General features: G+C 38.5%; 1 protein-coding gene across 1 annotated transcript in view; it reads left to right on the forward strand.

Moving 5' to 3' along the window:
• TMC1 (transmembrane channel like 1) overlaps positions 1–17,967 on the forward strand; it is a 146,324-nt gene extending 128,357 nt beyond the window's left edge. Inside the window, exons 17-20 of the mRNA XM_088019128.1 lie at positions 4,602–4,727; positions 13,498–13,576; positions 13,679–13,730; positions 17,453–17,967. Of these exons, the coding sequence (XP_087875254.1) occupies positions 4,602–4,727; positions 13,498–13,576; positions 13,679–13,730; positions 17,453–17,475 (280 nt within the window). The 3' untranslated portion in view covers positions 17,476–17,967. The remainder of the gene's footprint in view (positions 1–4,601; positions 4,728–13,497; positions 13,577–13,678; positions 13,731–17,452) is intronic.
• Positions 17,968–26,607: the final 8,640 nt, after the last annotated feature.

Below are 26,607 nucleotides of genomic sequence, written 5' to 3' on the forward strand. Positions count from 1 at the left end.
GAGCTTCTTAGGGAAGTTCCATCGATTTTCTTATTTGGGAATCATAAAAGGGAAAATGATTTGAGTGTGCCCGGGCTCTACCTGGGTAAAATATGGACCATAAATTTCAGCCATAAGAGGTAGCAAAGAGCAAGGTTTGATTATGCTAATGGGGGTGTGAAAGTTTTCCTGATGCTAGGCCCCACGTCCAGAAATCAGAAGCAATTGCCATGTTATGCCCAATAGAAAATAATTAATTAAAAGTAGATTATTCCACGACCTACGTAGAAATGGGATCATTATTAGACAATTATGAATATAAAGTAGGTCACACATTTTATAATCCACAATGCTACATGCTAGTAAAACAACTGAGGATGATGTTCAGCATGTGTAGTCTCCCAAAATAACAAGGAAAAATCGCTCAAGTCAGTAATAAAGAGTTAAGAAGTCTCTGTGATCCAAGCTGAAATGTACTTTTCTCCAGTTCTCTATGACCAAGTTCTGTCTGTGACACTTAGCAAGAAAGCAAAATCCCCAGGATCTGGGGAATTGAGATTTCATTCCCTTAATAGGGCCTTAGAAATGAATCTGCCATGGGGCACCTGGGTGGCTCAGTTGGTTAAGTGTCTGATTCTTGAATTTGGCTCAGGTCGCGATTTCAGGGTCGTGAAATAGAGCCCTGCGTGCTTCAGGCTCTGCACTGGGTGTGGAGCCTGCTTTAGATTCTTTCTCTCTCTCTCCCTCTGCCCTCCTCTCTCTCTAAAAAAAAAAAAAAAAAAAAGAAGAAGAAGAAAGAGTGAAAGAAAGAAAGAGAAAGAAAAAAGAATCTACCACAAGTCTCCCCCAAGAATATCTGCCTGTTGAGTCATTGGTCAGCATGCATTTGACTTATTTCTCCTTTCCAAGTGAAAGAAATGTGAACATGAAAAGCCACGTGAATACAAGCATGAGCTGATAATGGCCACATATAATTTCCTCGTCATGCTGTCAGATGCAAGTTATTAAATTAAAGTCAAAAGTTTCATTGCTCACAAAGTATAAAAGATGCATTTGTACTCTAATAATAGTCTGAGTTATTATTGCTTTACTGGAAAAAAAAAAAGAAAGAAAATGTTAAGCCAGCTGATAGGGCAGAAACCACTGGAGTTTTTGTCATATTCAGGAAGCTAATGTTGACAAATCCTGATCTCTCACCACCCCCCACACTGTGGGCTAAAATAAATAATGCAGACAGTGACATCTGGAGACTAAATAGGAAATTGCAGTCTTGAAGAAGAGCTTGGTCTTAATAAATCTCTAATGAATCTCAGGGCAGGGAGTTCACCAGATAAGCCGTTCAAAGACTTTAGTTGATTGCAAATTACCCACACAAGTGAATATCCAGGTTGAGTTTTAGAGGCGCTTTTAACTTTCTAGTTGCAAGTCGATCTTTCCCAGAAAAATGTATCAAAGGAAGGGAATCCCCACAGTGTGCACATGGAGCTGGACGATGGTTACACCTGTGCATTCCTCTGAAAAATATTATTGAGCTAGACATGTACCATGACCACGCAATTTTAGCCTTTTGAACCTAAGTCCCTTGCCTCTCTTTATATCACACACAGTTACTAAGAATTTAATGAAAAAAAATTAGTCTGTATCTGAGACATACGGATTTTGACCAAGTGTTTCCCAATTGGCAAACTTAGGCAGAATTCCTGCATATATATCACTATTTTGAGATCAAGAAAATATACATATTTTCAGTAGCATGTTGGGAAAGGGGTATCTCTATCTTATTTAAAGAGTCTATTTCTCATGTCAGTTTCCTCATTTTGGAGCAAAAAAATGTATGCTTCGTTTTTTTGTTTGGACTTAAAAGCTTGAAAGGGTTGCTCTGCCCTAGAAATGAGCTGAGAAAGCATGTATTAATAGGAGCCTCATGGCTTGGCCTTCTTAGGGACCCAGAGTTTGGGGTGGTTTGCTCAGCCTGTCTAGTCTGACCCTATGTGGCACCTGGGTGGGCAGCAAACATGCATTTGAAGTAGGTTAATGGGTGGCACAGTGATGGCTAATCACTCCCAGGTACAGGTATGTTTTCAGGTAAGGTGGCTTCCATACCTTAGAAGACCCATTCTGTAAAGTAATTTGATAAGGTGTTCTAGCTCGCTCTGGTTTCCTAAGACCTGGCTAGGGAGGGTGAATTTTCCAGAAAATTATTCCAATAGGCTATTAAGTGGATTTACCTTAAACAGTTCAACCATTTAAAAACTATTTATTTGGTGTCCAGATGAAGAAAATTTTCTAATTGTTCCACCACATTGACTGACATGATGTTTCTCCTCCGACCCCTCACTAATAATTCTGAACAATTTATAATTCTCTAGGTTCTCACATTCTCTCCCTGTTAGCACCATGGTAATTATATTTTTATGTATTTTCATCTTACCGCAAAGGTATTATGTGTTTATCCTAGAAAACCTTGAAATTATAGAAACATTTCTACATGAAAATAAACACTACTCATAACCCCAAAGATCTTAAATAACAACTCTCAACATTTTGGCATTTTGTATTCTGGTTTTCATTTTATGCAGCTTTTTAAAATAACCAAGATCGTACAATAAGTGCACATTTACATTAAATTGTGACACTTTTATATTTATATTTTTGTTTTACAACAATGTTTTGTTTTGTGATGCTGCTATTATATTATTTATTTGCTATTATACTTTATGTGCTTTTTTTTTTTTTAAAGTGTAGCTGGCTTCTCGAGGTTGGGGATAGAATATTTTCATCTCTGTGAGTCTAAACACAGTAGTGTTGGCCAGTAATTTTAAGTAATGAATGAATAATGACTGTTTATGCACTAAGCATTAGAGGAGATGTAGGAGTAAACTGGACACTGATTCTGGTCCTGGGAAGCTCCCAGTCCACTGGAGGTCTGCTCATAGACTATTCTAATCCAGGGTGGATGGAGCTCTGCCCACAGGAACTTAGGTGCAGTATCATTTCATTTGACTGTGGAACCACAGCAGACTGGTAAGGACTTCTGGGAATATTGGGAAGTGGCACACTTGGGCTAAACTGTCAGAAAAAAAAGGATTTCTGGGGATCAGTAGATGCTTCTTTAGTTTGTACAGATGTAAGAGAGCTGGACTCCTGGTAAGACACCAGACCAGGAAAGGAGAGAATCCCCAGAGATGCTAATGGCTTTGAATTTGGGACAGGTTGGATGCAGAGAAGACCTTTGTGAGTAGAGAGCATTTTGTAAAATTCCAGTCCCCTCATTCTAAATGCAGGCATCAGTCTCAGCCCAACCTGGAGAAGGGAGAGTGGATGGTCTTACCTTCTCTCATCCTTGCCTACCTTCTCACTCTGGCTGTATCCCCCATGTCTAGGAGAAAAGCCTGGCCAATTAGAATAGATGAGGACAAAGAAATCTTAGGGGAATAATTCGATATAATCTTGAATGATCTGCAAGCTACATTCCCCCTTAATACAGGTTTTGCTGGGTGCAGATTTGTAATTTGTGAAGCAAAACTTATACCTCGGCAGTCCAGCAACTAACTCTTGACTAGATACTTGGGGTTACTCTCAGTCTTTTGAAAGATATTATTAGTTAGATCAGGAGCAAAAAAAAAAAAAAAAAAAGAGCTCATCTGGAACTTGAGGCTCATGTTTATTTAGTAGGTGAGAATGTATAAAATCAAAAAACAAAAGTGAAACCAGACTATTATACTAAGTGTTATACCAACCTTTATTCTGATGATACATACCACTTGGTGATAAGTAAACTAATCTTCTTTTCTGAGAATTACCACTTTTCATAGTAGAATCAATATGCATATATAGAAAAAATAGCTTGACATGATGGGTATTACTTTATAATTCTGAATATTACGTATGAAGATAAGACAGACTTCCTGCTCTCATTTTTCTAGCTTATAAAAGCTGATTCTTACCTTAACGGGCTGAGAACGAACCCATTAAGGACTTTGGCTTTTTAGGCTTATTTTCCTTCTTTTTGCATTTTCTTTTCCTAGCAGTGGGACTGAGCCAGCAGTCATTTAGGGCCTGTCAACAAGAAATGCAGAAAGGCCTCCTCATTCAGTGTGGTTACCTATTAATAACTCTGATGAAAGAAGTCTGTGGAAAATGAGATAGCAGCTATTGCATGGGAGAGATATGGGATTATTTGTGGACTTTATTCCATTAAGCTATTCCTTATGCTCATTTCTAAGGCCAATTAAACAATTGAGAGCACTATTTATTCAGCCCAAAGGGAGTGTTCCCCAACAAGGACAGCTGGCTGAGGCGTAGACTTATGAGCTATTTATAAAATATATTTCAAGCAAAATCTTAGAAATACAGCTTTAAAAAGTCTTTTCCTAAGGCTGTGGTTAAATTCCTAACTGCTCCACTGTGTGTTCGTGTTGGGATAGCATTTCTCATACCTCACCCCCACGTTGACAATAAGAGGTCAAACTGCCAGGAGTTGTGGCTAAACCTTAGGTTCCCAACCTGAAAGAGCACTTAGGTGGTGTTTGAGAAAGATTCCTTGTTTTCTTGCTATAATCGTGGTTTTTACGTAGGTTGTAAATAAATTTCTTTTCCCCACCCCGCCCTTTTTTTTTCAGTGGTAAAAATAGGATGTTCGAAGTCATTGGAGAAACGCTGGAGCATGATTTCCCAAGCTGGATGGCAAAGATCTTGAGACAGCTTTCTAACCCTGGACTGGTCATCGCTATCATTTTGATTATGGTGTATGTGCTTCCCCGCTCATAGAAAGGGCCTTTGTAATGAAGAAAGCCTGGCTCCCTTTAAGTTCCAGCTTTTTTTTTTTTTTTACTTTCTCACGCTCTCTAAGGGTTGTGCTGTAACCTCACCCAATTCAGGGCTGATTACATGGTGGTAAGAGGCTGAAATTCATGAGCCATATTCTGATCCTATTGGATGTAATTCATAGCCATTTGCATCTGTCTTTGCCTGCCTAGGATTATAAGATTTGTTCCCAAGTAACCAAAATAATTATCAGTAAACAGCTAAAGCAAGGGAAACATAAACGCTAAATGCTAAATCTAATCAGCACATTGAGCTTCCCGCCATGTCCTGGCCCCCGCCTCTTGTTCCATAAAGCAGATGGCTGGGAACACATAGAAATGATGAGCCTCTAAGTTAATAATCCCTCTGGGGGCCCTATCAGCTATATTCTAGGGCTAAGGGTTTAAGCGGTCTTAAAAATTATCATGTCCTTGTTCCTGAAAGGCTATCAATAAGTGTGTGTCCATGGTAATAGAATCAGAGGACCAGAGGGGTCTTGGAAAGGTCACTTAGTCTAGCCCTTCAAACGTTAGAGGTGAGATCCAAAGGAGAACTTGGGAGGAGACTTTTGTTCCTATGTAACTTTCACTGGCTTCTGACTTTTGAACAGATAAAGTTACATTCTGAGGAAAAATATATGCTTGCTTTCAAAGAGCTTAAAAAAAAATGCCCTAGACCTTCCTTTCAACCCCTGAGGCCCTCCAAAATAGAAAGTCTGGAACCGCCACTGCTGTCTCTCAGTCAAGGAGGGCAACTATGAAACCACCCTCAGAAACACTTTAGAAACAAAGCTGATGCAAAGGGTGGGATTTGTTTTATAAAAGGTAAAACTAGGAAATCTCCTGGAAAGAAATCCCAGTGATTTGAAGTACAGGAACTGGGTTCTGGGCCAAGTTGTTAGCATTTTCCCTAGGTTAGAAAGAGTATAGTATAACAAAATGGTGATAGTAGGTTGACAATAAATCCAACCTCTTTACACGTGACACCTTTTCTGAGGGCGAGCTAATAAGCCCACAGGGATAATTAAAGAGTAAAGCAGATTACTTTTATATATTAGAGAACCTTGATCGGGGGGTGACATTCCGAATCTCATAGCGAGGCCCTATGTGTTGGAAAATGACCTGCTAAATGCAGCCTATTTCACCAGATGGCCCTTGAAGTGATTTTTCTTTTCCAAGTTTTCATGATACAGTGGCTTCTGGGACCATGTTAAGTATTATACGGTTTTTAAAAGTCAAAGCCATTTAGTGGTACCAATGAGATTTTTAAAAAAATTTTATTATGTTATGTTAATCACCATACATTACATCATTAGTTTTTGATGTAGTGTTCCATGATTCATTGTTTGCATCTAACACCCAGTGCTCCATTCAGTACGTGCCCTCCTTAATACCCATCACTGGGCTAACCCCTCCCCCCCTCCCCCCCCATCTAGAACCCTCAGTTTGTTTCTCAGAGTCCATAGTCTCTCATGGTTCATCTCCCCCTCCAATTCCCCCCCCCTTCGTTTTTCCCTTCCTACTATCTTCTTCTTTTTTTTTTTTTAACTTATAATGTATTGTTTCAGAGGTACAGATCTGTGATTCAACAGACTTACACAATTCACAGCGCTCACCATAGCACATACCCTCCCCAATGTCTATCACCCAGCCACCTCGTCCCTCCCGACCCCACCACTCCAGAAACGCTCAATTTGTTTCCTGAGATTAAGAATTCCTCATATCAGTGAGGTCATATGATACATGTCTTTCTCTGATTGACTTATTTCGCTCAGCATAATACCCTCCAGTTCCATCCACGTCATTGCAAATGGCAATATTTCATTCCTTTTGATGACTGCATAATATTCCGTTATATATATATATATATATATATATATATATATATATATACAGACACACACACCACATCTTCTTTATGCATTCATCTGTCGATGGATATCTTGGCTCTTTCCATAGTTTTGCTATTGTGGACATTGCTGCTATAAACATCGGGGTGCACATACCCCTTCGGATCCCTACATTTCTATCTTTGGGGTAAATACCCAGTAGTGCAATTGCTGGATCATATGGTAGCTCTATTTTCAACTGTTTGAGGACCTCCACACTGTTTTCCAGGGTGGTTGCACCAGCTTGCATTCCCACCAACAGTGTAGGAGGGTTCCCCTTTCTCCACATCCCCGCCAACATCTGTCCTTTCCTGACTTGTTAATTTTAGCCATTCTCACTGGTGTGAGGTGGTATCTCATTGAGGTTTTGATTTGGATTTCCCTGATGCCGAGCGATGTTGAGCACTTTTTCATGTGCCTGTTGGCCATTTGGATGTCTTCTTTGGAAAAATGTCTGTTCATGTCTTCTGCCCATTTCTTGATTGGATTATTTGTTCTTTGGGTGTTGAATTTGATAAGTCCCTTATAGATTTTGGATACTAGCCCTTTATCTGATATGTCATTTGCAAATATCTACTCCCATTCTGTCAGTTATCTTTTGGTCTTGTTGAGTGTTTCTTTTGCTGTGCAAAAGTTTTTATCTTGATGAAGTCCCAATAATTCATTTTTGTCCTTGCTTCCCTTGCCTTTGGCGATGTTTCTAAGAAGTTACTGCGGCTGAGGTCGAAGAGGTTGCTGCCTGTGTTCTCCTTTAGGATGCTGATGGACTCCTGTCTCACATTGAGGTCTTTCAACCATTTGGAGTCTATTTTTGTGTGTGGTGTAAGAAAATGGTCCAGTTTCATTCTGCATGTGACTGTCCAATTTTCCCAACACCATTCGTTGAAGAGACTGTCTTTTTTCCATTGGACATTCCTTCCTGCTTTGTCGAAGATTAGTTGACCATAGAGTTGAGGGTCTATTTCTGGGCTCTCTATTATGTCCCATTGATCTGTGTGTCTGTTTTTGTGCCAGTACCATATTGTCTTGATGATGACAGCTTTGTAATAGAGCTTGAAGTCTGGAATTGTGATGCCACCAGCTTTGCTTTTCTTTTTCAACATTCCTCTGGCTATTCGGAGTCTTCTCTGGTTCCATGCAAATTTTAGGATTATTTGTTCCATTTCTTTGAAAAAAGTGGATGGTATTTTGATGGGGATTGCATTGAATGTGTAGATTGCTCTAGGTAGCATTGACATCTTCACAATATTTGTTCTTCCAATCCATGAGGATGGAGCGTTTTTCCATTTCTTTGTGTCTTCCTGAATTTCTTTCAGGAGTATTTTATAGTTTTCTGAGTACAGATTCTTTGCCTCTTTGGTTAGATTTATTCCTAGGTATCTTACGGTTTTGGGTGCAATTGTAAATGGGATCGACTCCTTAATTTCTCTTTCTTCTGTTTTGTTGTTGGTGTATAGGAATGGCATTGATTTCTGTGCATTGATTCTATATCCTGCCACTTTACTGAATTCCTGTATGAGTTCTAGCAGTTTTGGGGTGGAGTCTTTTGGGTTTTCCACATAAAGTATCATCTCATCTGCAAAGAGTGAGAGTTTGACTTCTTTGCCGATTAGGATGCCTTTTATTTCTTTTTGTTGTCTGATTGCTGAGGCTAGGACTTCTAATACTATGTTGAATAGCAGTGGTGATAGTGGACATCTCTGCTGCATTCCTGACCGTAGGGGGAAAGTTCTCAGTTTTTCCCGATTGAGAATGATATTCATTGTGGGTTTTCCATAGATGGCTTTTATGATCTTGAGGTATGTACCCTCTATCCCTATACTCTGAAGAGTTTTGATCAAGAAAGGATGCTGTACTTTGTCAAACGCTTTTTCTGCATCTATTGAGAGGATATGATTCTTGTTCTTTCTTTTATTAATGTATTGTATCATGTTGATTGATTTTCAGATGTTGAACCATCCTTGCAGCCCAGGGATAAATCCCACTTGGTTGTGGTGAATAATCCGTTTAATGTACTCTTGGATCCTATTGGCTAGTATTTTGGTGAGAATTTTTGCATCCATGTTCATCAGGGATCCTGGTCTGTAATTCTCCTTTTTGATGGGGTCTTTGGTTTTGGGATCAAGATAATGGTGGCCTCATAAAACGAGTTTGGAAGTTTTCCTTCCATTTCTATTTTTTGGAACAGTTTCAGAAGATTGGTATTAATTTTTCTTTAAATGTTTGCTGGAATTCCCCTAGGAAGCCATATGGCTGTGGGCTCTTGTTTGTTGGGAGATTTTTGATGACTGCTTCAATTTCCTTAGTGGTTATAGGTCTGTTCAGGTTTTCTATTTCTTCCTGGTTCAGTTTTGGTAGTATACATGTCTAGGAATGCATCCATTTCTTCCAGATTATCTCATTTGCTGGCATAGAGTTGCTCATAATATGTTCTTATAATTGTTTGTATTTCTTTGCTGTTGGTTGTGATCTCTCCTCTTTCATTCATGATTTTATTTATTTGGGTCATTTCTCTTTCCTTTTTCATAAGTCTGGCCAGGGGTTTATCAATCTTATTAATTCTTTCAGAGAACCAGATCTTAGTTTCGTTGATCTGTTCTACTGTTCTTTTGGTTTCTATTTCATTGATTTCTGCTCTGATCTTTATTATTTCTCTTCTCCTGCTGCGTTTAGGCTTTATTTGCTGTCCTTTCTCCAGCTCCTTTAGGTGTAGGGTTAGGTTGTGTATTTGAGAACTTTCTTGTTTCTTGAGAAAGGCTTGTATTGCTATATACTTTCATCTTAGGACAGCCTTTGCTGTATCCCAAAGATTTTTCATTGTCATTTGTTTCCATGAATTTTTTAAATTCTTCTTTAATTTCCTGGTTGACCCATTCATTCTTTAGTAGGATGCTCTTTAGCCTCTATGTATTTGAGTTCTTTCCGACTTTCCTCTTGTGATTGAGTTCTAGTTTCGAAGCATTGTGGTCCAAAAAGCTGTAGGGAATGATTCCAGTCTTTTGGTACCAGTTGAGACCTGATTTGTGACCTAGGATGTGATCTATTCTGGAGAATGTTCCATGGGCACTAGAGAAGAATGTGTATTCTGTTGCTTTGGGGTGGAATGTTCTGTTAATATCTGTGAGGTCCATTTGGTCCAGTGTGTCATTTAAAGTTGATCTTTTGCTTAGATGAGCTGTCCATTTCAGTGAGGGGCGGTTAAAGTCCCCTACTATTATTGTGTTGTTGTTGATGTGTTTCTTTGCTTTTGTTATTAATTGGCTTATATAATTGGCTGCTCCCATGTTAGGGGCATAGATACTTACAATTGTTAGATCTTCTTGTTGGATAGACCCTTTAAGTAGGATATAGTGTCCTTCCTCATCTCTTATTATAGTCTTTGGTTTAAAATCTAATTTGTCTGATATAAGGATTGCCACCCCAGCTTTCTTTTGGTGTCCATTAGTATGGTAAATGGTTTTCCACCGCCTCACTTTAAATCTGGAGGTGTCTTTGGGTCTAAAACAAGTCTCTTGCAGACAGTATATCAATGGGTCTTGTTTTTTTTATCCAGTCTGATAGCCTGTGTCTTTTGATTGGGTCAATTATCCCATTTACCTTCAGGGTAACTATTGAAAGATGAATTTAGTGCCATTGTATTGCCTGTAAGATGACTGTTACTGTATATTGTCTCTGTTCCTTTCTGGTCTATGTTACTTTTAGGCTCTCTCTTTGCTTAGAGGACCTCTTTCAATATTTCTTGTAGGACTAGTTTCATGTTTGCAAATTCCTTTAGTTTTTGTTTGTCCTAGAAGCTTTTTATCTCTCCTATTTTCAGTGACATTCTAGTTGGATATAGTATTCTTGGCTGCATATTTTTCTCCTTTAGTGCTCTGAATATATCATGCCAGTCCTTTCTGGCCTGCTGGGTCTCTGTGGATAGGTCTGTTGCCAATTTAATGTTTCTACCATTGTAGGTTACAGATCTCTTGTCCCGAGCTGCGTTCAGGATTTTCTCTTTGTCTCTGAGACTTGTAACTTTTACTATTAGCTGTCAGGGTGTTTACCTATTTTTATTGATTTTGAGGGGTGTTCTCTGTGCCTCCTGGATTTTGATGCTTGTTTCTTTCCTCAAATTAGGGAAGTTCTCTGCTATAATTTGCTCCAATATATCTCCCTGCCCCTCTCTCTCTTTCTTCTTCTTCTGGGATCCCAATTATTCTAATATTGTTTCATCTTATGGTATCACTTATCTCTCAAATTCTGCCCTCATGATACAGCAGTTGTTTATCTCTCTTTTTCTCAGCTTCTTTATTTTCCATCATTTGGTCTTCCATATCACTAATTCTCTCTTCTGCCTCATTTATCTTAGCAGTTAGAGCCTCCATTTTTTATTGCACCTCATTAATAGCCGTTTTGATTTCAACTTGGTTAGACTTTAGTTCTTTTATTTCTCCAGAAAGGGTTTCTCTAATATCTTCCATGCTTTTTTCAAGCCCACCTAGTATCTTTATAATCATCATTCTGAACTCTAGTTCTGACATCTTACTGATGTCCATATTGATTAGGTCCCTGGCAGTCAGTCCTGACTCTTGTTCTTTTTTTCGAGGTGATTTTTTTCCATCTTGTCATTTTGTCCAGAGGAGAATAGATGAATGAGAGAACAAAAGCTAACAGAGTAAGAACGACCCCAGAAAAATATACACTAAACAAATCAGAAGAGACCTTCCAGAAAGTGGTTGCTTTTCTGTTCAGAGAGTTGCTGCTATTCTTTTCTTTGATCTCCTTTTTAGTTCGTAGGTGTTCAGAATGGTTTGATCCCTATCTAGCTGAGTTCCTGGGACCAAACGAAATTTAGGTCTCCTACTCCTCTGCCATCTTGTTCCTCCGGTATCAATGAGATCTTATATTAAAAAAATAAAACCCAACAAAACTTAATGTCAGATTTTATAACTATAGTCTTAACTTACTGAGAGACAGATTTTTTTATTTATTTTATTTTTAAGCAAAGGCGCAACATTGTTTTAATGCCACCAATTAAAGATTTAATAAGCTGTCTGGAGAGCTAACATTGCCTGTGTCCCAGGCACCACCCATACATTAATCATTTAATTTCCACAATAACCTGAAAAGGTTGGCCTCATTAATCACATTATTGATATCGCCTGGAAGATCTGCCCCAAATCAAGCGGCTAATAAGTAAATTCAAACCCCATGTCTTATTTCCCGACTCTTATTCCCCCTAAGCCTCTGAAGCACCAAACACTGAGTTTGGGATGAGTGGGAAGATACAGAAGGGCTAGAAGCCACTTGGCAGGGGTGGTTTATACCCACGGTTGGCACATTTTTTCTTAAAGGGCCAAATCGTAGATATATTAGGTTGTGTGGGTCAAAAGGCAAAATTGAGAATATTATATAAGTACTTACATGACCATTTAAAAAGGTAAAAACCATTCTTAGTTCATGGGCCATGCAAAACAGGCTGGGAGTCATTTCTACCCTGGAGACTATAGTTTGCCAGCCCTTGGCACAGACTGTGTAGAGAAAAGCTGGCAGAATATGAGGTCAAATAGATGTCCTGCAAGGCTGATTATAGTTCTGAGGTTCTGATTTAAAACCCATTTCAGTTTATTACTGATTTGATTTTTCAAATCCCGAGATCTCATCTTCCAGTTTATGGGGCTCATGCAATTGGCTTGGCTCTCTATTACCTTTAATTAGAGAATGTTACATGTTATAAGCCTTTTGAATTTCCCCAGTGGATCATATTAAATCAGCTTGGGTGGTTTTTGGGTAACTGAGTAGAATTCAGGTTTGTTCTCTGTAGCCAGGTTCATTCCTTTGGAGACTAGAGAATTCCAGGACTGCGAGTGACTTGTGAGGTCTTTGAGTTTATCCTCCAAATCCAGGCACTTTTCTAAGAATATCCTTATAATACACACACACACACACACACACACACACACACACAATTTAGTGAGCACCTACTTCATGCCAAATAGCATACCAAATGCTTTCATGTATGTAATTTCAAACTCCCATCACTCGTATAAGAGATAAACAAACCCGGCTAAACCATATCAATAATTGTGTTGCTAGCACCAGATGGCTCATAAAGGATATAATCTGGCATGGTTGGGGAGTAGAAGAAATGTGTTTAGTATCCAGTTATTTGCAACAAAGAGCAATGCCAGTTACCTTTTTTTTTTTACTGCATTTTGTTTGTTTGTTTTTGCTTTAAGTGAAGATGAACATATTTATTTTTACACAAATGTTTGGCTGGAATTCGCTCTTTCTAGAAATGTAAATGTCAACTAAAAGCCAAGAATATTCCTTTATAAAACATTTTCTTTTTGAGGAAGGGAGAAATACACCCTATGGAAAAAAATCCATGTTAGTGAACTATGACTATGAGAATTATATTCTTTGCTGTAAAAGCCAAAGGGGGAAATTTAAAGCAGGTCAATTTTTTATTCTACACATTCCTTATGCTTCAGTAGATTTATGTCAATTTGAAATGTTACTTTTAATTATGATTTCAACTGATGTTAGTACATTTCCAAGAAGGAGCTACAGTTAGGCAGTGAGGTATGGTAGATAGAATGCGGGGCTGTGGAAGAGGACCCCCTTGGGTCCCATCTTCCCAGGTACACCCCTAGTAACCTTTCCTGAATGTACTCCTTGACCTCTGTGTACTTCAATCCTAAAAAAAAAAAAAGAAAGAAAGAAAAGAAAATATCTTAAAGTCCACTCCAGTGCCAACATTCTATGATTTAGTGAATGTAAATTTAAGAAGAATCTTCAACTAAAAAACACCATAAATCTTATTATTTTTTAAAATGTAGCTTGACCATTTATTATCTCAATGCTACTGCAAAGGGCCAGAAGGCAGCAAATCTGGATCTAAAAAAGAAGATGAAACAGGTAGGATATAATTTATTTCATTAACATATTACCTTCATTAATGGCAAGTAATAGGAAATACCAGTAAACCTCATGTTCTTTTCTCCTTTTTGTATTATGTAGCAAGCTTTGGAGAACAAAATACGCAACAAGAAAATGGCGGCTGCCCGAGCAGGTTGGAGAAATGTTTATGATGACAGTTTTTTCCCCTACAAAAAAATGCTCTTCCTTCTTTTTCTTTTCTCTCTCTCCAAATGGGGCATTTGATGTGGTGTGGCATTATTGCCCTAAGCGAGTCATTCCACAATTTTTACTATTCACTTTTTGAGACCCTCTCAGGCATTGTATCCAGAAGGCTTGGTTGGTTTCCAGTGGGGGAAAGGCAAGAGAAAGAAAAATCCAGAAATGTAAACTTGGCAGTAGTAATAGGAAGGTGACTTTGCAATTGACAGAAGATGAAGACATCCATATGGTCATATACAAATAGCTGACACAAGGGGCACCTGGGTGGTTCAGTTGGTTGAGTGTCTGCCTTCTGCCTAGGTCATGATCTCAGGGTCCTGGGATCAAGGCCCAGGTCTGCTTCTCCCTCTGCTCTCCCCCACCCACTCATGCTCTCTTTCTCTCTCTCAAAAAAATAAATAAAATCTTGAAAAAAAAAAACAAATAGCAGACACAAATGCAGAGTCTCTCCTGCTCATTGGGACCATTTTTATATATAGATGGACACACTGGGAAGATACCATTAGGCTCTTCTGAACTCACCACTGTTGATCTCCTGGAGCCTTTTCTAAGTCATTAATCTCTCTTTTTTGGTAACCTCCTTAATTTTAAAAACATTCCAGTAAGGCATACCCCAATTTGCCAAAATCCCTGACGTGCTCTGTTTTCCACATGGAAAAGTGATGCCCAAGAAGTTTAAGGAAAATTTTTTCAAACTTTCCCCTCATTCTTAACTTTAAAACTCTTAGTATTACTAGGGCTCTCCCCGCACCCCCGCCTTGTAAGTAATAAAACTCAACCCAAATTGGTTTAAGTAGGAAAAAACAATAAATAAATTCATTAGCCCACACAGATGAATAGGAGAGTGGTATATGGATGGCTACAGGCCAAGTTTTATCCCAAGTTTAGAAGTGAGCAGGGCTGAGCCCCATTTCTGTGTGGTTCTTTCAACACTACTCCTTCCATGTTGGCTGACCTTAATGCCAATAGGAATGGATGCAGCAAATTTCCAGTGCTATGTTCTTGTATTACACTTGACTTAGATTTTTTTTCATCACTAATCTACTTGTTTCTTGAATTGCATTTAAATTTTTTCAGCTTCGACAAGTAAAATTGTAATATATTTTAAGTGTACAATGTGCGTGCTGATATGCATATCCATTATGAAAGGACTCCCACCACTGAATTCATTAACACGTCCATCAGCTCACATATTTATCTTTTTCTTTTTGTTGAAAGGACTTAAGTTCTACCCGCTTAGCCAATTTCAATTATATAATACGGTATTGTCAACAGTAGTTCACTGTGTTATACATTACAGTCTCGGACCTTATTCATCCTATGACTGAAAATTTGTACCCTTTTACCAACCTCTCCCTATTTCCCCCACCCCCAAGCTCCTGGGTACCACCATGCTACTCTCTGTTTTCAGGAGTTTTGACTTTTTTTTCTTTTTTTGTTTTCAGATTCCACATATAAGTGATACTGTGCAGTGTTTGTCTTCCTCTGTCTAACTTATTTTACTTCGAATAATGCCTTCAAAGGCAGGTTTAGCCACATTGTTGTAAATGGCAGGGTTTTCTTTTTTTTTTATAAGGCTGAATATCATTATATTATTATATTATGATGATATTATACGTATATCACATTTTCTTTATCCATTTCTTCATAGATGGACTCTTACGTTGTTTCCATCCTCCCATGCTGCAGTGAGGATGGGAATACAAATTAGTGATTTCCTTTCCCTTGGATATATATCCAGAAGTAGGATGCTGGATCATATGATAGTTCTAGTTTTAATTTCTCGAGGAACTTTCATACTGTTTTCCATATTGGCTGTATCAGTTTACATTCCCACCAACAGTGCACAATGTTCCCTTTTCTCCACATCCTCGCCACCATTGGTTGTCTGTTGCCTTTGTGATAATAGACATCCTAATGGTGTGAGTTGCTATCTCATTGTGGTTTGGTTTGCACTTCCCTGATAGTGATGTCGAGCATCTTTTCATGTACAAATAGTGACCATTTGTATGTCTTCTTTGAATAAATGTCTGTTCAGGTCCTTTGCTCATGTTCAAACTAGGTTATTTGGTTTTTATGTTGTTGAGTTGTATCATTTCCTTGTCTATATTGGATATTAACCCCTTATCAAATTGCAGATATTTTCTCCCATCCCATAGGTTGCCTGTTCATTTTATTGATGATTTCCTCTGCTGTGCAGAAGCTTTTTAGCTTAATGTTTACTTTTGCTTTTGCTGCTTTTGTTTTTGGTGTCAAATACAAAAATCATTGCCAAGACCGAGGGCAAGTAGATTTTTCCCTAGATTTTCTTCTAGGGCTTTTATGGTTTAAGGTCTTACGTTTTGTGGTGATTTTTGTGTATGTTGTAAGATAGGGTTCAGCTTCATTCTTTTGCATGTGGATATCCAGTTTTCCCAGCACTATTTATTAAAGAGAATATCTGTTCTTCATGGTGTAACCTTAGTACCTTGTCAAAAACTAATTGGCCATATATGCATGTATTTATTTCTCATTTCTCTCTTCTGTTCCAGTGATCTTACTTTCTGTTTTGATGCCAACACCATACTGTTTAATTACTATAGCTTTGCAGTAGAGTTTGAGATCAGGATGTGTGAGGTCTCCAGCTTTGTTCTCTCTCAAGATTGCTTTGGCTATTTAGGATATTTTTGTGGTTCCATCCAATATAAGGATTGTTTTTTTCTATTTCTTTGAAAATGCCGTTGGAATTTTGATAAGGATTGCATTGAATCTGTAGATTGCTTTGGGTGGTATGGACATTTTCACAGTATTAATTCTTCTAACCCATTAACATGAACTATCTCTCCATTTATTTGTGCCTTCTTTAGTCATTACATAATGACCTTCTGTGTCTCTTGTTACCGTTTTTGGCTTAACATGTATTTTGTCTGAAATAAATGTAGCTACACCTGTTTCTGGTTTCCATTTTCATGGAATATCTCTTTCCATCCCTTCACTCTCAGTTTATGTGTGTCCTTAAAGCCGAAGTGAGCCCCTTGGGCATCTCATAGTTAGAAGCAGATACGTCACATATATCCACACTGCTCTTGTATTTGCTCTAGATTATGACTATAACTTAACATGATCGATTTAGTGTTTAGAATAGTGAGTGAAAAGTTTTGACTTCTAAGATCTGAATTCTAGTTAAAGCTTATTGTTTTAAGTAATGATATAATCCTATTGCATGCTATTTATTTGATATTTTCCTATAATTTGTACTTAAAAATATATACAACTATTGTAAAAGCAGATACTATCTTATTCATAGTTGTTTCCTCAGAAGTTATTACAGAACTTTATACATAACAGTCATCCAGTAAATACCTACTGAATTCCCACTGGCCGATAAGGAATTCTTTGACTGGAAAAATTTAAACAGGATACATTTTTATATTATTTACATAAGCAGTACTTAATAAGTATTATAAAAAGAGAAGAACGTTCACTTTCCCTCTCCTGAAAAATAAGAAATATAGAAATATTTTGAATATAAAAATGCTAAATATTATGGCAATGTGGGGCACATTTGGAAGATACAGGTTTCAGATCACCTCTTTGAGAACATTAAGCACAATGAAAGCTAAATTGTCACTTGCTTCTTCATCTTTTCTCTCTCTCTCTCCCTCTCTCGAACAGCTGCGACTGCTGGTGGCCAGTGACTTTCATAGACATGCTGGGACCCAGAAGTACTCCTCACCTTGCTGCTTAAAAGCAATGACTCACGTAAAGGGCAAGAACACAAGCATTGTGAAGTTGCTGTTCCCCTGTTCTAACCCTCATGGATTGTCAAGGTCATGCTGGCCAATCAAGGCATTGTCAGTCCTAGTTCAGCTGGGAGGATCTCCACTTTGTTCCAAATGAAGGGATTTGCTCCTGCACCGCCACTTTCTCCCCTGACTCATCTCCCTGGGGTCTCTTCTAGTAAACTGAGTTTAAGAGTGGATTTGATTCAGCAATACAGGTTACTGGTTTACCTTTTGGGTTAATTAAAAATACTTTGCTCATATGGACTTCTGTTTTGTACACTCCTGCCTTAGTTTTCTTTGCCTTGGATCAGAGATATTTCACCATTTTTTTCCTTCAGAGTTCAGAAATATCTTAATAAAGTATTCATTGTAATTATTCATTAACTCACAGTTTGAAACCAACATCTTGTTTTCCATTTTTTTTTTCTGTCTCCCCATCCAGGGCCCCCACAACTATACACTCAAGACATTTTATTTGCTGCTGGATTCAGTATGAAAAGGAATGGGCTTTTTAAAAGAAAAATCCTAAGGGAAATAGGGGCTAAGTAGCCCTGGGTTGAAGGTCTCTCAGCTTGAGGAGGTACATGGGTTTTAGACAGCCCATCTTTTTGTGAGTTAAAAAAAAAAAAAGACAATTGTACATGATTGCAACTCCAGCACTGCCTGATCATGACCTCCAGTGATCACATCTCCTGAGTTTAGATTCTAATAGTCCATAATTCGTCTTTGGTTTTTTGTTGAGGTTGGAAAAACATACACTTTTGGGGGGGGGCTTTGGTTTATAGATGCGTTTAAGCATTATTACTTATTTGAAGTTTGAATGGACTTCGAAGAGCTGCAATCAGTGCCCTCAGCCAGGCTTGTTGTGTGATTTTAATTACATCTGCTCACCCACAGTGTCCTTTTCCAGAGCTAAGCCAATTTGCTTGCCATTCCCTGCAATTGACTTGCTGGTTTTTGTTACCATGTTTTTGAGTTTTTCCTTCTTCACTCTTGATCTGGCCATGAAACTATCTCCCTGTTCCTCTGCCAATCCATGTGCTCATCACTTGCTATGATACAAATTCAAGATGTACTTCCTTTGGTCCAGTTTTCCAGACTGGCCTCCAACTTCCCGATAGGTTTCCTTGTGGCCCAATGTCTTTAATTCAGAGTCTATTATCTATACAGATTTTCCTGTGACTTTTAACAGTTATTTATTGTTTCCTGTATGCATGGATCATCTTTCCTCTCCAGATTGGAAGCTCCCTATGGGCAGGGATCCTACCTTTTAACTCTTTTGTATGCCTCATAAGTGTAGTGCTGTCCACAGGTAGGCACTGAGTAAATGCTTGTTAATTAAATTGAATCAATTTAACCTGCAGCAGCTGCACTGTGAAACAAAAACTTCTGTTATCTGCACGAAAAATGTTACTATGATATCAGAGATGGAATTATCTGTTGCTCTGCAGGGCTTATCATCTCATTCGATTATAATGCCCATGAGTAAATAAAGCTAATGGTTATTTCTACGTGGATCATTTTTATACTGTATAGTAATAAGATTAGAGAATTGGTTTATATGTGTTGCCAAGTTTACAATGTGGATGACACTCCCTTGTTCTTGATCTACTTCATAACAAAGATGATGAGAGATGACAAACCGTCCCCCAAGGATGTCATCTCCTAAAGGTAATTTCCTTTTTTTTTTTTTTCAGGCTAGTTACCATCTGTCACCACACACAGTTATTAACAGTACTATTGACTATATTCCCTGTGCTGTGCATTGCATCTCCATGACTTACTTGTTCTATAATTGAGTTTGTACTTCTTAAAACAATTGTACTTTTGGAATCGGTATAAGAATTCAGGCATGATATTCTAAGTTTCAATCTTTCTAAAAATTATGTTGGATTTTTATGGCACCTAAATACCCACCTGATTTAAGTTAAGCATTTTTAGAAAATTTAACCCTTTTAGCCTCCAGAGAGCTGCCCCAAATATTTCCACAGTCCCACATGAACAAGCATCTGACAGAGTGAAAGCCATTTCCACAGTTGTCTGAGGACTATTCCGAGAATAGCCTTGTACCGGGAAGGTTCTGATCACTATGATCTAGTTCTATATCATTATTTCTATATATAATGATCAGAGCCATAGGGAAAATTTTACAAGGCAAATGAACAAACCAACCAGCCAGACTGCACCTTTCATTTTTTTTCTGAGGGAAATAAAAAATAAATAAATTCTGGCAAACACATGTGGAAACTAAATTTACTTCTCTGAAGAGCTTCACCACCGATTTTGAAAACTGAAAGACTGCATTTTGACACATGGTTAGAATCATCTCCTTTGGCTTCTGCGGGGAGTACATAGTTTAAACCATATCGAGGGGTTCATATTAACAATACTTTGACCTAATTCTTATCCTGATGGATCCCTACCTGTACCAGAACCATGCTGGCCAGGTTTGGAAATGTATTTGGTACCCAAGTATTATCATATGGTGAGGTATAGTTCCCCTAGTTGCCACAGGGGGTCAGCCTTTGCTATCTTCACTCCTCAGTGGATGAGTTAATAAGAAGAGATTTTGGGGTCCATTTCCCTGTCTTACACTTGAGTGCTGGAACCCTGCCTTTAACCTAGTCCACCCTACTGGAACTTGCAATAATTCACTTTGCTCTACCAGCCCCTTTCCTCAAGGAATATGGGTAGATTGTGGGGAAGTGGGTTTGTAACACATGCTGGGACTACACTGGGTGCATGATCACCAGGAACCACCATGAGGTGGTACATCATCCATTTGATAAATATTTATCAGGCACTGTGTGTCACATGTTTATCAAACATAATGTATCCCAAGTCTCACCTGCTCTTTATATTTTCTCCCACTGTTTTGTACCACCTGACATATTGATCTTCTTGGTTTCCAGAATCTTCTAGAATGATACTACAACTTACAAAGCCATTTTAAGGTTGCGGAAAATCAATGATACCTTTCCATTTCAGGCAAGACTGTCCCTTTCTTCACCATGACACAGATATTACAGTACATTGTCAGAAATTGGAAAAGAGTTTTACTATCTTTTATTCTCTATCAAGTGCAATGCCAAGCAAAATCCAGATGTTATCCTCACCTTTCCCAGCCTTCTTCCAAAGCTAGGATTTTTTGATGGGCAAATAACACTGGACCTCAGTATTGGCATCACATGCTTAGGGAATGGAATGCAAACAAAGGAGTTTAGCCTACAATGGAAAACCAAGTTCTTTGGGGGGAAACCAATGAGATGGGAGTCTGATGACTTATTTCCTCACATGAATCAAAAATATAATATCCAGTTATAAATTTCTTTGGCCTTGTTTGGTGTACAAGGATAAAAGCATCTCCACAACTTATTTGTCAAGAAATATATCCCCAAAGAATAAGTAAGCAGGCTTCAAAAACAAGAGACTTAAGAATGGGATTGGCAGGTGTTCTCAGCTCTCAATGCAGGTATGCACTTGATTTTTTTGGAAGACAGACATTGAGACTTAAGAATGTATTTTTTTTTTTAATGAACTATAGTCATGGGCTCTTTTTGTCTTTACTTCCTGCAAGAAAGAAATGCCATAATGTGATGGTGACAGGAGTTCTGAAGCCCCTTTATGAGATTTATTTTCCTCAAAGTTCTCTGGCAGTAGATTGCCTTGATACTTGGCCTTGGATGGTCCAGCTGCCTTTTCCAGGATGGGTTTTGGTGACTTAGTAACTATGAATAATGGAAAAATATATATAAGAAATACTTGACCTCTTCTGAGGACTTAGATATTATATAACACTCATCTTTTTCATACACACCCAGAAGTTTTCATACAAATCCTTGTGGTTAGGTTATAAAACCTTATAATAGGGACGCCTGGGTGGCTCAGGCAGTTAAGTGTCTGACTCTTGATTTCGGCTCAGGTCATGATCTTAAGGTCCTGGGATTGAGCCCCGCATCTGGCTCTGTGCTCAGTAGGGAGTCTACTTAAGGCTTCTCCCTCTCCCTCTCCCTCTGCCACTCCCCCCACCGGCACATGAGCTCTCTCTCCCAAATAAATAAAGAAATCTTTAAAAAAATAAAAACTTAAATAGAGGGACATGTTCATTACAGCAAATTTAAAAATTTTGAATAGAATAAAAAAGTAAAAAAACAAAACAAAACACAATTCTACCATCCAGAAAAACTGCTGTTAGTGTTTGAGCACATTTTTTCCCTTCAGATTCACACACATATACACACAGACTTCATAAAATGTTTTGGATCATAAGATATATTTAGTTTTATCTTACTTCCTTATTTAACATTTTCCCATGTCATAAAATTACTTCAAGACATTTTTTAATGGCTATATGTCACGTGACTTAAAGGAAATTGTTCAAAACCTCATGTTTCTCATCTCTGAAAATGGGGTTAATAAGAGTCCTACCCCATAAAGTTTCTACTTGGGATTAAAAGATAAAACCTGCATAGAACATAGCACCATGCCTGGCATGTGGTCAGTGCTCAGCAACAGCCATGGTTGCCATCCTTGTTTTTAGGGAGTTTTAAATAATTGTAGTTATGGTATAATTAATTTTTCTGCTTGACCATACATATAAGCTCTGTGAAGTAATTGAGAACACTACTGAAATGAGAATCATCCAGAGCCTGGTCATAATTTTTATAGGAATGGGATACTGAAAATATCATGGTGATCCCCGATATCTACTTTTAAATAAAAACAAGATTAGTCTTAAAATACTAAACTTACACACATACTGAAATCAGATGCTTCTTTCTAAAAAAAATAAAAACAATCCTGCTCTGTTTGTTCTCTAGACACCTGCTTACTTGCTCTATCATATAATCCAGCCACGGAATTAGCAATCTAATGTGCTTATAAATTAGAGCGTAAGGCCCTACAGGTACGGTTAGCATTTTGCAGGGATTATATAAATGGGCTAAACGAGGACCAGTGAGTCAACAGAAACAGAAAGTGTGACTGAGTTGAGTGCTAAAATCCTAAAATGCTTTTTTTTCCCTTTTAGGATCAAACTTTTTCCTATATGAGTATACAGCACAGATTTGATAATAGAAGTAAACGGAAGAAATGGCTTCAGTACACATTTTGAGAAATGAGTCTCTGTATTAAGGCAGGTCAAACTGAATGACACTAATTAAGAGAAATGTTTTGTGAATGTGGTATTGTTATGCCTGATATGAAAATACCTCTGAAAAAGTTAATAGATAGATAAACAGGTCTGAAGGGCATGGGCCTCAGAATTGACAAACTCTTGTAGTGGAATTCAAAGTTGCATAAGTGACTAAGGCATGACCCTCAGCAGAAGAAAATTAGCCCACTGCAGAAGGAGCCATTGGCTGGAAGTACAACTGATCTCAGTGGGACATGGAATGAGTTGGTTCCATGGGGAATGTTTGTCCCTGGTGAAGTAATAGATAAGACCCAGTGGATATACTCAGCCTTTGAATCACAGAAAAGGCTCCATACATATCAACTCAACAGACTATTAGATTAACAGTGGGGGCTGAATGTGGCAAGGCAGGTGGGGGTGGGGGGGTAAAGAGCACTGACTAGGGAGTCTAAGGTTTGAGTTCAAGTTCTGTTCCTGACTAAGAGCATTATTCACTGGCCATGTGCTTTTCTGGTTATCATTAGTAACTTTTTTACCTAGGCTGACTACTTACCCTCACTAGGCTTCACTTACCTCATCTTTAAAATGGGTTATAATCGTCTCTGTTCAAATTGCTATAGGAATTGCATGAGATGCTGCTGCTGCTGAAAACCTCCCTGCCCTGTTTAGCATGAAGCACAGTTTAGCGCATAGTTAACAGTTGGGTCAATATTACCCATAATTCTCCTTTTTCTTGTCAATCAAATATTTTTATTTGAAAATGTTAGTCATGTTTTAGTTGAAAAATTAGGATGACTTTAATTGAGCGAATTCAGAGAGCTATTAATCTGAAACCAGTTGCAAAGCAGGTTTACTCAGTTGGAAAAACCCAATCTTTCACAGACCCAATAAAAACAACTGTCCGGGGGCACCAGGCTGGCTCAGTCCATAAAGCATGTGACTCAGTCTCAGGGTGGTGAGTTCGAGCTCCACCTTGGGTGTTGAGGTTACTTAAAACACACAAACAAACAAAAAACAACAAAAAACAAAAAAACCCCGCTCAGATTATTTTGGCACATTCTTAGTATTTTTTAGAGGGGTGTGTTTTAGTAGCAGAATGGCTTAGCAAATACTACATAAGCAGCATTGAATGAATGAAAATGTCTGTGATTGAGCATTGGGGCCCCAGTGCGCTAGTCCTGTCTCTACTACTGATTAGCTGTTTGAACTTGATAGGAATGCGGCATCCTCTCTCAGTCTCATTCGCAAGATAAGGGGGTTGCACAGTGTGATGTCTCTGATTCCTTCCTGTGCTCTAAACCAGAGCTGCCCCATCAGGTAGGGACCGGCCGTATGGGATGACTGAGCCCTTGCAACATGGCTGGAAATTGAGATGTGCTATAAACATCAATTTCACCCTGATTTGGAAGACTGTGTGAAAAGCTACTGCAAAATATCTCATTAATATCTTTTTCCTTTTGATTGAGTGTGGGAAAGATATTATTTTGCATATTTTTGGCTAAATGAACTAAATTACTAAAATTGCTTTCGCTTGTTTCTTTTTCCTTTCTTTAATGTGGCTACTAGGAAATTCTAAACAACATGTGGCTTCCATGTGTGGCTCCATTCCCTTTCTATTCGATAGTAAATGCTGCTCTAAAAATTCTGTTGATGAAATAAGTTTTTGTGATGGTTTCAATTAAATTGTACACAGAGCTGGGTTTCAGCCATGCTGGGAAATTTATGATAGGCTGATAGACCTGGCGGCTCCCACCCATCTGATTTCAGCAGTTGATTTGCGTTAGGGGTGGGGGATGCTGCCTTTGAGGAAGTGGGGAAAAGAAATACAACTGGATTAGATTAGAGTCCAATGGAGATGGACAGAAACTGCAGACTGGATCTGATGGAGCAAGCTGGTAGAGGGAGGACTCCAGGACAGTGGGGTACATGTGATGCTCTGCTGGTGGCCAGGGGATAAAGCCTAACACTTAGAAGGGAGCAGAGACATTCTGCTCACCTGCGAATGGAGCATGACACCACTGTGGCGCTACCATCAATTGGCAGATCAATATGGCAGACCATAGGAGATGACCCACTTGAAAGGGTTCTGGTGTCTCCACGGCAGACATCCATGACAGGCACTTCTCCGATACTGGTTTAAGGGACTGGAGGAGCAAAGTAAGAGTACAGAGCAAGCTTCATGGTGAATGAGCCTGAGAGATCCATAAACTATGGATCAACAAACATAAACATGTGGCACTTTGCAGGGTACTAATGTGTATGTACCATGTGGATGCAGTACCTTTGGGATCTTAATGTTAATAAATACCTCCTTTGGACCCAAGGAAGGATTTTTAGCTAAACAGCAATAATAACCTTTTAAAAATCAAAGTTTCTTGGGGAGCCTGGCTGGCTCAGTCCAAACATACGACTCTTGATCTTGGAGTTGTGAGTTTGAGCCCCATGTTGGGTGTAGAGATTACTAAAGTAGAATAGAATAGAATAGAATAGAATAGAATAGAATAGAATAGAATAGAATAGAATAGAATTAGTTTCTTGAAAGCAATGACATGCCAGGTCAAAGAGTTGTGTCTTGCCCAGGTTGTCTGGGGATGTAGGGGGCCCAGCAAAGAGGGAGGAAGTAAGTGTTGACAGACATATACTTTGACACTTTTGTATTGCCTTAAGTTGCTTTATAACCAGTGAAATATAAATGGGGATCACAGAGCTTCCTTTTCTGGGACACAGAGATAGTATTCTTGAGGCAATGACAGTACTGAATACTAACTCATACCATTTCCTAAGCCTATGATTTAAAAAAAACTCAAATTATTACTTTGCAATAGCATTTGTGGTTCATTTTTCTTAAACATGTTTGTCACGTGGCTACTGATTACCTTCTTGCTGTTAATATGCATGCTGATCTGTGATAAACTATGAAAACTTAATAAAAGACATGTGGCCCTAGGAATGAAGACATTTCCTTCCCAATTTTCAACATTATTTAATTCTTAAACCCACTTCAGAGTTAGAAATTATGAAAAATGAATGTCAAAAATCTGTGACTCACAAGTGATACATAGTTATTCCTAGATGAAACCAATGAACCCTTTTTAGCTTTGGGGTTCATTGGGTTCATGGTCAGGGTCACACTGACTGCTGAGAAGTGTTTCCCCCCGCTAGTGCACAGCCCAGCAAAGTGAATTGTTACCTCCTTGATTGTGAGTGATCGCTCTTTGTCTTCCTTAATAACATCAGCTAGACTTCCAAGACTCTCAGCTCTTCTCCGTTTTCTATTCTCCCTGGGGATAACATCTGAGACTATACAGAATCAACCAGTCTTCAGTATAGGTTGGGAAACTACCCTATAAGGTACATAAATATTTGTGGGACAGTTAGCCTCAGGCACAGTAGTAGGCTCCAGAACCCAGAATTGAACACAATCCCCCCTTTCCATAAGAAGGATCTAGACCATAAGCCATTACAAAAACAAACAAATACCCCGAATAAACACATGAGTAAACTGGAAAGAACAAAGCAACATCTGCCACTGATAATGGCCAAGAGAAAAGTAAAATGAAGGAAATGTGACCAGGGGAGCTTGTCAGGGAGGGTGACACTGGGCTGGGGACAAAGCTGATAAGAAAGGGACACCCAGACGGCCCTTCTTTGAATGTTTTGATTTTTACTCCCTCTTGGGGAGTGAGAGACACCTCACAAAAAGAGTTTAAATTACAGTGAACTGGATAGTTGGAAGTGTGACCATCATTTGCTTGTTTTTGAGAAATGAACATTATTTAAAAAATAGTGTTGTAGAGTATAATCCATACCTGCTCTACATACGTATTCTCTTTAGTGAAAAAAGAAAGCCCAGAGGAATTGGATTGGATGAGTATAAGAAATGATAAGAATGCAGAGGCCTCCAGATAGGG

The sequence above is a fragment of the Eumetopias jubatus genome, unplaced genomic scaffold, assembly GCF_037043125.1.
Source record: "Eumetopias jubatus isolate StellerSeaLion01/CBP00866 unplaced genomic scaffold, mEumJub1_p1.0 scaffold_15, whole genome shotgun sequence".
In the NCBI taxonomy this organism is placed as follows: Eukaryota; Metazoa; Chordata; class Mammalia; order Carnivora; family Otariidae; genus Eumetopias; species Eumetopias jubatus.